This window comes from Lagopus leucura, unplaced genomic scaffold, assembly GCF_019238085.1.
Source record: "Lagopus leucura isolate 7727_CA_CO unplaced genomic scaffold, USGS_WTPT01 Super-Scaffold_100002, whole genome shotgun sequence".
Lineage (NCBI taxonomy): Eukaryota > Metazoa > Chordata > Aves > Galliformes > Phasianidae > Lagopus > Lagopus leucura.
Window position 1 is genome coordinate 18,603,722 of NW_024962263.1, and position 12,001 is coordinate 18,615,722.

Sequence of the window (12,001 nt, forward strand, 5' to 3'; positions counted from 1 at the left end):
AATTGCTTTCTCTTCCTGTTAAGTGTGTGCCCTAAAATGTGCACATGGGAGTGCTGTGCCTCTCTAATGACTTCAGGGGAAATTCTAGGTGACCAGTAGACAATAGTTTATTGTAGCAGTATTGATGCTGAGGAGGAAAAAAATTGAAAAATGTAACTTAAAAGAAAAGCTAGAACTGTGATTGTTTTCTTGCAATGAAGCATAATAACACAGGCTGACTGTAACAATTGCATAGCAGTTGTCCTTGTAACTCCTCAGGACCCAAAGGTGCTTAGATTTCATCATTATGTTTTTGTTGTTGTTGTTTTGTTTTTTATGAGGTTATGAAATAATATGAAAGCTGTATGGCAGCCCAACAGAGCAGTATTACCATAGCATGAAAAGAAGCTACATGCTGCGAGTGTAGCACAGAGCTGTTGAGGATGCTTGAGAACCCACAGGCTGTTGGAATAATTAACGTGTCCAAAAGAAAACAACAGAGATAGTGATATATCTGGTGGGCAAGACATACAAGGAGTGATTGTAATCCCTGGGTTTGCTCAGCGCAGAGCAGAGGAGCTGAGGGGAGGCCTCATGGCAGCTGCAGCTCGGGGCAGCACAGAGCTCTGCTCTCTGTGACAGCAACAGCGGCATGGAGCTGTGTCAGGGGAGGGGCAGCTCGCTGTTAGGAAATGGTTCTTCACCTTTTCCTTTTTCACCACGAGGCAGACTGCTGCACTCATGTCCACACTGCCTGCTGGGAAGATCCCTGCTGTATGCGATTGCGTCAGGCTGGGTTTTATGTGACAGACTCTTAGCTGGCCCAAACAGCATCCCAGGGAGAGTGCTAAAATTCAGCAATGTGAGTGATCACTCTTCTGAGATCTTACTTGCTCCCCAGCCTTGTTTTGTTTAACAGTCTGCAGAGCACAGAAGATTGCCATGGTTCAGCCCGGCTCAGCCTAGGTTCTGTGATGAGGGGGCAAAGGGACCCACAGACCCATGCCATGGAAAGGGAAGCAGGCGGAGGGGAAAGGGAAAAGGGAGGGAAAGGGGTCTGGGACAAATGATAACAAAGGCAATGAGCTAAGAAAAAAAAAAAAAATTACTAAATATAGTGGCAGAATGTGAGATGGCACAGTATAGTACAATATTGGAATACAGTGATTGAATTTGAATCTAAGAAACCAAATAAAATAAGATAGAGTTTCCAAAACCAAAGTCATTACTTTAATGCCATGGGTAAAAACAGCCAGGGAGCAAAGAGTGGAAGTCTTGTTACTTCCAGTCTGTTTTATCTTTCCCTCCAAATGGAAAATGGAAATGGTAAAATGAAGTCTGGGAGTTGTAGTTCATTCTTCTCTTCTGACTCCAGGAGACCAGAACTCATGAAGTATATTGACAATCCACGCAACTGCAGCATTAACTCTAACTCCCTGTGCACCACATGATTTCATGATGTGGAATACTGATGAAAAACCATGAAACCATGACAGAGATAAAAAAAGGAAATTGTTAGAGAGGAGCTCTGCTAGTAAGTTGTAACAAGGTGCATTTCAAGGAAGGAAGCAATTATAAATTGGATACTGAAGAACCAGAAAGTTTGTAAAGTCTATCGTCCTTATGAGGAAGATGATGATGAGAAGTTTCTTCCTGAATAGAGAAAGACAGAAGCAGCAATCATCGCATTGTGTGTATAAAGAGTGTGTTACTTTATTTTCATGCAAAATATGCATTCATTTGAAATTCCTTATTAATCACAAATTTACGGTTTGTTTTTTTTTTCTGCTCTTGTGCTGTGTCCAGAGCCTAATCTGCCACTGCTTTGGCAGCTGGCAGACCAACCAACTGAAGGTCATTTTGTATTCTGCTTGAACCCTGAAAGACTTTTATCCACACCTACAGCACCATTAGGGAAGCTGGAACTGACAGTCCAGGCATTGAAAAAAAAAAGAAGTGGCAAATAGGTTAAATATTATTTAAAAAAAAAAAGATTTTTTTTTTTTTTTTGCGACATTAGGTAGCAGAAAGTTGAAACTTTCTGCAGCTAAAGTAAAGCTGCTTACTTTACTCTCCGCTTTTTAATTTCAAAGCCATGTAGGTTATCTACCTGCAATCTGTACTCCACGACATTATGTGTTTTTTTCAGGAGCATTTCAAAATATATCATTTTGATTGTTCAGGTACTGCATTTAATAAAAAAATAGACCACACTTTTATCAAAGAACAAGTTTGTTCAATTTTCTTAAATGAGATTTTTGCTCGGATTTTAAAATTAGGTCAGAAAAGCCAAGTAAGACCTCTCCAGGTGGGCACAGACTGTAATTATGGACCAAAGATCACTGCTCACTCTGCTTTAGGGAAGAATTTTATTTATAAAATAAATGTAGTCTGAGTCTTGGTGTTATCAAGTTTGATTTCTTCCTTCTTTTATAAAATAGAACAATTCACTCCCTAGTCTAGGTGCAGAATAACTTGGAAATTATGTATTTCTTAACAACATAATAATTAAAAATGTCAACATTGCTAAGAACATCAGAGCATTTTGAATAGGGTTTCATAGGCCCACATTAAGCAATATGGAATAGTGTTAGAGTTTATCAGAATGTTTATAAGAGACATCTTTCTGCATTTCTTAAGTTTTCAGTTATACAGGAATCCCTTTCATCACCCTGTGTTAAAAGTGATTTACCTTTTTTTCTATCAACTCTGTGTTGGAAGTCTTCTGCTCATTATTGAAAATATTTTTATTATGGCATGTGAATGTATCAAAGATATTTTATAAACTCTTGCAAATATTATTTATTTCCATAATGTTGTGATCTTGCTTTGTATAAGATTGTTTCAGGTGACAAAATTATCTGTTCATACCATCTTGGCTTAAATAGGGTTTTGTAAATTGAATGAATGTGAATGACATTGTATGTGGCTGGTGTCATGCCTCTGAGGAAGAAATTGGCATGAATCTCAAGTTTCAGTCCTCAAAAGTGCGCTGTGGCATGACAAAGTTGAAGAGGCCTACTGAAAACAGATAAACAAATAGAAATCATATTTTGCACCCATTGCAAATGAGAACAAAACTGAATGAGTTTGTAGCAAAATAACCATACTGAAGATTTGCAAGAATTAGGGAAGATGGAGAAGAGAGCTAATCAGGTTCAGTGCAGGAGAATCTGACATTGTGCAGTTTTGGGGTCAGAAGCCTGGCTCCTCTGTGACTGTGGGTAATTCCTACTTCATACATATTTCTCATGTGAAAGCTGTTACCAAATATATTATGATATTATGCCTGCAGGCTACACTAACAGATATTATCAGTACTATTACTCAGTTATACACCAAAATAAAATGTAGAGAGGTGATTTAAAATTAATGCTTTAAAGTTTGGTATAGAGCTGGACAGATGACGTGGCATGAAACATAATCATCTGGTATATAGTTTGCACCCAGTTTAGATGGAAAATAATCCCTCTGTTCAAATACCTGTGCAGAAAATAAGCAATCCCATGGACTGGAATATGCCACAATAGATGTGTTGTCATGCTAAATTTTCACAAAGTGGCACAGGCTTCATTTTTTTCATAATTTATGGAGAACACATTTAGTGCTGTGTCTGCAGTGGTAAGGAAAAATAAGTTTCCTGTGTTCATTTTTGTTTGTTTGTTTTTGTAATACGAAGAAAAATCCAGAAGACTTTTTTTTTTTTTTTTTGCACTTATCACCTCTTCGTTATTTTTAAAAAATCTTTAAAACCACAAACCTGCTGTTGGGAATCCGCATCGTGTGCAAGTGGAACGAGGGGAGAGCATATTTCTTCCAACCTCTCTCCGTGCTTCTTGATCACGATTTCTCTCTGGATCACCTCACACTTCCAATATCTCAGTCTCTAGTTTTGTTTGCTTTACTTACAGACTGTTGTTGAAGTGCCCATACTTTTAAAGTTGGGGCAACTAATCCAAATGAAATATTACATTTGAAATCAAGATGTAACTGTATATTATCATAGCATTTCTTCCTCTACATTCTCTTTATGCTCCTTACATTTTTTAGACTTGAAGAAACATGGGTGGCAGTTTACCATCCTAATTAGTGCTCATAAATGCTCTTTCAGTGCGCATGTAGTAAGCTTTAGTATTCTCACTAACTGTAATAGATGCCAGATGAACATAACAGTGACAGAATTTTGCATCGCTTACTCTCTACCATCCTTATTTACCTTATATCTTATCAGTTTAAAATATCTAGTATCTGCACTCTCTGCCACTCCCCTCTCCCTTCCCTTCCACCTCTCTCTTCTTCCTGATCTCCCTACTGCAGGAGTCCTTTCAGATATTTTCTGAAAGCTCAATTCATCTATAAAATCTGTCACAGACCTTAACATATGAAAATTTAATTTTAACTTTTAGTAGAGACATTTAAACACTTTTTTGAGAATCAAAAGGACTTCTGTTGTGGAAAAATTCCACAACAGATATTTGCAGAATTCTAGATATTCACATTTACAAGTGTATCATGGGATTAAAACACTTGCAACCTGGGTTCAAAATGTTTGTCAAAATCCAGTTTGACTTTAAGACACAAGCTTAAATAAGGCTTATTTATTTAGTTCTAGTTACTTTTTCCTGCCTCCTCTTTTTCCTCCTTTGACCAGAAATGGTACTCACTCAATTTTAATCTAGATTGTGTATTTTCACAGATTAAGATTGTGGAATATTAAAATGCCTGGTGCTTCTGCTGGATGGAGAATGAACGGTCAATCATATTTTTCATTTTACTTCTGATTCTGTTCTTTTTTATGATGTTGTAGATAACACAGCCAGTATCCTGACAAGACGAAGGAGATACAGTAGAACCACTCAAGATATCTATTACCTCCCAATTTTGATTTCTGATGGTGGAGTGCCCCCTCTCAGCAGCAGCAGTACTCTCACTGTTAGAGTTTGTGCATGTGAGAGAGATGGACGTGTGAGAACTTGCCATGCTGAAGCTTTCCTCTCCTCAGCTGGCTTGAGCACAGGAGCTTTAATTGCAATCCTGCTCTGTGTTGTCATTCTTCTTGGTAAGTCATTTTCAATATTAAGTACTGCCATCTTCTGCTGGCTCTATGAATGTGACAGGGCAGAAATATTTAATATGATATGTTTTTGAACCAGAAGCTGCCTGGTAGAAGAAAGTAATTAGAAACACATAGCTGTGATTAGAGGGGAAAGGTTCGGCTAAAATTAATAGGAAAAAAAGCCTTTAAAGCACATTCATGAATATCTGGAATCCACTAGAAATAATTTTTCAGGGGTTATCAAGTAATTAGCACTGCAGACCATTTTTCTGTAATTTGAAAAGATTTCAAAAAACCACTGGCTAATTCCATGCCTAGAACAGTGCAAAAAATGATAGAAAAGAGATGATGAGGAAAGCTTTTTGAAATGCATTACACTGTAAGAAGCACCATTAGCACTATACAAAAGCCATTAATTACCTTTGTGAGATAAGCTGATAGCAGTGCACAACATACTCCTTGGGGGCAAGGGACATGTGAGATAATATGATGGCTCCATTAGATAAATGTCCTTGCAAGTGTGTTTTCTTTCCATTTTTTTTTTTTTTCCTACCCGGGCCAATTTAAATGTTACCCATTAGTTATTTTTTTTTTTTTTTTTGTGGCAGAGGCAAAACTTGCTGGGTACATATTTCTGTAATATTCATCTATTCAGGTGTCTCTGTGCATTCTAATAGAGCTGGAAAAAGAAATAGTAGGAATTGCATGGTGACTCACATAGGATACTTTGAGGATTTTTTTTCTGAAGAGTCAACGTTTTCTAAAAGTGCACCTCTCACATCTTACTTCAGAAATTCCTTCTGCAAAAAAAAAGATTTAAAATATACAGTAATACATTTGGTTTTTAATCTAGTATTTTATCATAGAAGATTGAACATTCATAAGAGAAAAAAATAAAGCTTGTACATTTTAATTATATGTCAAATGCTGAATATTAGTCTTAATGAAGCTCAGAAAGCCTTTAACAATGCATCCCAAAAATGTCACCCTTAGTTATTTCTTTCTCATCTAACTGCTAGTATATTATCTTTTTTTGTGTCCTATATGAGATCCCTAGTAATCTTAACAACTGGGTTTAATTATTGGCTCAAGAAACAGTAGAAATTCCTGCAAAGTAAATAGGAATGTGTTCTTTACTGGACCTTTGGAAGACCAGGCTGTATTGGAAGTTTGTCCTTTTACAGTAGGATTATTAAATTTCTCCTTATGTGTGATCTCTATTTGTTGTTTTTGGCATTTTGCTATGTCAAAACTCAACTGTGTAGAATTTGTGAATGCTTTCTGGGAATACAGTAATCTATCTTCATATAATTTTGTATAACATTACACAAAAAAGGTACTGCTCACTTAGGGACTCTAAGTAGGCTCTTTTCCAAATTGGGTATGTGCCTAATGTTACGATACTCCAGTTCAAGGCCAGCTTAATAACATCAGAATACAAATATTAGCTGGCAAGTATTTCAATTCATGACTTAGTAGCTACTGTTTTTGTAGCATATATCTACTTACCTCAACTGTAAACTTTAAACCTAATCTAAAATCTGCAGTTTTCTCTTTAGCAATTGTGGTCCTTTTCATCACCCTAAGACGTAGCAAGAAGGAGCCTTTGATCATTTCAGAAGAAGATGTCAGAGAAAATGTTGTGACATATGATGATGAGGGCGGTGGAGAAGAAGACACAGAAGCATTTGATATCACCGCACTACGTAATCCATCAGCTGCAGAAGAGCTAAAGTATCGGAGAGATGTCCGCCCTGAAGTTAAGCCTGCACCCAGGCATCATCCTTCTTCAAGCCTTGACAGTATAAATGTTCAGGAGTTCATTAAACAAAGACTTGCAGAGGCTGATCTGGACCCCAGTGTGCCCCCATATGACTCCTTACAGACATATGCCTATGAGGGCCATAGATCGGAAGCTGGATCTATCAGCTCTCTGGATTCAGTCACGACACAGTCTGACCAGGATTATAATTACCTTGGAGACTGGGGGCCTGAGTTCAAGAAGCTAGCTGAACTCTATGGGGAAATAGAATCAGAAAGAACAACTTAGCTGTAATTCCCAGAACAGAGAAATTCCTAAACAGCTGGAGATAGAACGACAACAGTGATGACAGCAAATGAATACAGCGCTTGGAACCGAGCAAGTTGTACACAGTTACTGTAGAACAAGTGCCCTTTTCATGTTTGAAACTGGGTTCTCCAATTGGAAGAAAGTAAAATTTTGAAAAATACAGAGAAAAGAAGCAATTGTCCCTTGTGTATATTTTTAATTGCTCAATAAAGTCTATGGTACTGCATCTGTAACAGTACCTAAAGTAAAGCCGGGCAATGACACTTTTATTGCAATATGCTTAACATCTCTGAACTACAGTATGTTTCTGATCATTCCTGTTTAGGAAGATAACTAATGGAAGAGCAAATCATTTGCAGATGGTTTTGAGGTTGCCTTGCTAGCTGTGCTCTAGGCCTTGTGATCCCAATGTAAGGTAGCTAATGGGGTTTACTATCAGTGTGAGAAGTCCTAGGAGTCATTTTCCTTTAACAGCAGTGATAATCCACACCTGTCTTCTAAAATAAATGGTCCTTTGATGGTTTAATCTGTTTGAATTGGCAGGTTGCAATGTGAAAATGTCATTTCATTATGTCCCTCATAATCTTTTTATCCCTAACCAGCTAGCAGAGGGAGAGCATCTTTAGCTGTCAGTGCAAACACAATGCTAGACCATAACCCCAGACTCACTCTGGAAGAAGTGTTGTCTTCAATGTGTGTGCTTTTTGTCTTTTCATGGGAACATCATTCATGTAAATGAATCTGAAGTACTCTTTATGCAGCAGAGCAGATGAAGTGTGGGTTCTTTCAGTAAAAACAAGAATGGCAGCACAATTAAAAGTATGCAGTTGTTCGGTTCACTGTGCTTCACTTATGGCAATAGACAGAACTTTTGAAGTCTTTTGCTGGTCTTAATCCAAGAGCTACAAAAGTCACTTTATGACATTGTTCTTAACCATAATGTGTCTGTTTGTGTGTGTGGCTAAAAGCAAAATATTGCTGCTGGTGAGACACAAGATTTAAACAAGGTGATCAAAATGATGATGCTTGTTTTCTTGTTTTTCTTGTTCAATATATAGATATTTAATTTGTTTTAGAGTAATTTCTATCTAAGCAGAACAAACCTTTTTTCTCCCTATTTCAAACATCATGGGAAGATAAACATCTTAAGCGAGTGAAGGGTGAAAGAAAGAAAATGTGTCATTTTGGATTTCTTATGGATGAAATAAATCAATCTCTCTTTTTTTTTTTTTTTTTTTTTTTTTTCTTGCATTGCATTGCATTGCAGAACTTGATCTTTAGGCTGCTTAATATCTGTAAGATTTGTGTTTCCCCTTGGTTTCTTTGAAAGTTTAACCTTTTGTTTCTCTGTCTTCTGATAATACTATGAGAGAACACGGAGAACACAGTATCCCACTGTGTGGGAAGTGTTGAGTCATGGCCTGAACCACTGATTGATCACCTGAGGAAAGGGCTGAATCAGCCATGGGAGCACAGGTGAAGGCATTTCAGCTGTGTGACTGGCAGTAAACCCATTTAAGGGCTGACTGCCACTAGGAAAGGGTTTCCAGAAAGAGATCCTTCCTCTGGGGATTCTTTTCTGTGAACTTAGATCTTTGGATATGGGTGAGCATTCTTTCCCTGTTTGTTTCTTTTCCTGTTTTCACCATGATAATCTTTCTAGCTGTAACATTAACACCCATGAAGGATTATGACTGAATAGGTTTGCTATCTACTGAAGTCTAGTGCTTTTAAAATGATTGGAGCTCTACTTAGAGATGTGGGCTTTTATGGTATGCATTTCATAGAGAAACTGTTCAGGGCAGAAGCTGTGTATTGTTTTGTCTACTTTGGGCTGGTATGGAGAGATTCAGACTGGCAGGGAAAGAATTACATACAATCATAGAATCGTTTAACTTGAAAAAGACCTACAAGATCAGCAGGTTAAGCATTGTCACCTAACAAAGCACGTTCACCACTAAACTCTGTCCCTAAGTATCACACCCACATGTCTCAGAAATACCTCTGGGAATGGTGACTCCACCATCTCCTTGGGCAGCCCCTAGCAATGTCTAGCTATCCTTTCCATGAATAAATTCTTCCTAACATCCAATCTACACCTCCTCTGATGCAACTTGGGACTGTTGACTCATGTCCTTTCACTTTTCACCTGAGAAAAAAGACCAACACCCTCCTCGCTACAACTTCCTGTTAGGTAGTTGTGGAGAGCAATGAGGTCTCCTCCAGGCTAAGCAGCCCCGGTTCCCTTCAGCCACTTTTCATAACTCTGTTTTCTATGCCCTTCACCATCTCTGTTGCTCTCTTCTGAATGTATTCCAGTTTTTGCTCATCCACGCTGAGTCTGTATTCAATAAACTCCTTACCGATAAGCTGATGATTGCTTTTGGTTTTCACAGTCTTCTGGAGAAATAAGTAGCTTTGAAAGAAACTTCTCAAACACTTTAAAAAAATTAAAAAATTATTTGCAGTTATTTCCAGGGTTTTTTAAACATGTTTTCATTTCAATTTGGAAATTGTATTGTTTCAATCAACAACCAACCAAATTCAGAAACCAGTTTAGAGGGGAAAGCATCCAACACCTAACAAGTTCTACTGATGATTTGAGAGTAGTTTTGTAATCTATATTCAGACTTTGTTATTTAATTTCTACCAAATACAGGATCTTCTAGCAATACATTTACTGAAGCCATCCTCATTGCAGAGTACAGTTTAACAGCTGCTTTAAAGCAGTGACCTTTGTTCTTACCCTGAAACGGTTTATGTATCTTTTCTGAGAGTTAGGATGTGTTTCAATTTCATCCCGAATAAAACAACTAGAACTGCAAGTTTTTTATGAGGATAAATTTTCTTTTGATTTAGATTACATTTGCTTTTTCTGACTTCTCAGTTTTTATACAGTATGAGTAGAGTGCTAAGAAGAAAAACTTTGAACGCTGGTAGTATCATGAATCACGATAGTTTGTACTGCATGTACATGAGACAGCAGCATTCATTGTTATACAGTGATTTTGAGAACTAGTGTTAGTTATCTTTATGTCTGTTCCCACTTGTCCTACACCAAAGCAGGGAAAATTGAATGTGTATTGTGCTTTAAATAGTACTCCAGTCGTTGTTTTATTTTTATTTGCTTTATAGAACACTCAGGCTTAAAGCCAACAGAAGTTAAGTGCGGCAACACAAACAATCGCTCTTTATGCTCATGTTCTCATTAAGTTAATGAAAAGAGGAGGTCATATCTCACAGAATTAAGAAGCCTCCTTTTCACTGTTCCTGGTGCTCTCTTGCTACTATACAACATGCACATTTTACCCAAAGCCCTGGGGATTCTGAGTCATTTAAAATTCTTCAGGGCTATTGAGGCTGTACTTCAGCAATGCTGCAGTGTGTTCTGTTTGGTTTGTCCTATCCATGATGGTCGCCAAATGTGCTTTTCTGTCATGATACGTCTGCATGCTTGCTATGCTTAATGTTTTCTACTCAAATGCACATTGCTGTGCTGTGTTGTTTGCATGACAAATAGCAGAATACTAAATCTTCAGGGCCGCAGAAGCAGGCCTCATGATGCAAAAAGAACACTTTTCAGATTTATTTCCTTTATCCCACAGAATTTTCCTTTGATCTTTCATGTCCTATGAACAAATTTAAAAGATATTTGAGAGTTTCTATGTTCACATTGATTAAACTGAAAGAAAACTAATACTGTGTTTCATGGAAGGTACAGTCATTTTGAAGTGTTGCTGATTTAAATTCGGTGTAAATTCAGTGACAGTGTTGTGAGGAAAATCTTACCAGGATTATGTTTAAGTCTGATTGTATGGGTTTTGCTTAAAGCTTTCATAGATGTATTTGAGAACATGAGTATACAACACGTTCCCATTACCCTAAATAGTAATCCTGTTGTCAGCGAACAAATAAATGCTGATAACCGCCAGTTTTATTTAAGCTAGAAGATGCATAGGAACATTAAACGGCACATAGAAAGGGGTGCCTAAGAGATTTCAGATGTAGAATTTTAATTCTGCAACAGCTATTGAAATAGTCATGCACTTACACACAATTAATTTGTCACATTACCTCAAATAAATTCTCTTTCTTGTAATAGTGGGGGCGCATAGTATGCTGTAAAGGATATGTTATCTGAGAAAATGGTCTCTGTAAGTAGGAAATGTAAAAATATATTGTAAACTTTGAAAGAGTAAAAAAAATGTGATTTAATGCATTTTGAAGAAAAGGAAGTGTAATTCAGCTGGCTTCTGATTAAGATTCAGACACTGAAGACATTTGTTTATCAGTGTTGCCATTTATTGCATAAACAGAAAACTGTAAAAGTCGAAAGTAATTTCACTGTTATGCACTTTATTTTTTTTGCATTTCTTTGTAGAAAATCAAAATACTTGTAAACATTTTTTTTCAAGCTCTAATTGATGCTGTTGTTTCAATTGCGAATAATGTGAGAAAATGTCTACATGAATATTCTTACTGGTGTTTAGAAGGAATTGCAAAATTTCTGTGCTCTAAGCCTTTGTAAAATCATCCTTTAGGAGAAAAAATACAAATCTTGGGCCGATCTGGAGTTAACCAAACTCATAGACTCACACAAAGGAAATGTTCTATATGTGGAGGAGAATATGAAATTATGCTGCCTAAGGTAACTTTGTGGATTATAAAGTGCTAAGACCTTGTACTTGCAGTACATATAAATGGCACAGTGCATTCTAAGGAACATTAGGAGCGTGTTGCAAGTATTGGGCCATCCTTATTTTTCCAAAGTCTCCAAAATATATATTTTTTTTAACAAAAGATTAATGTAAAGTATACCTCCTTATGCAAGTGTTACTGATAGAAATTGTTACATTTTTCCTTTAATAAACAAAAGGGACAAAACCTTTTATTCG

At 37.0% G+C, this 12,001-nt stretch overlaps 1 protein-coding gene across 1 annotated transcript in view; it reads left to right on the forward strand.

Moving 5' to 3' along the window:
- CDH18 (cadherin 18) overlaps positions 1–7,085 on the forward strand; it is a 152,554-nt gene extending 145,469 nt beyond the window's left edge. The window contains exons 10-11 of the mRNA XM_042869315.1: positions 4,787–5,038; positions 6,595–7,085. Coding sequence (XP_042725249.1) covers positions 4,787–5,038; positions 6,595–7,085 — 743 coding nt within the window. The remainder of the gene's footprint in view (positions 1–4,786; positions 5,039–6,594) is intronic.
- Positions 7,086–12,001: the final 4,916 nt, after the last annotated feature.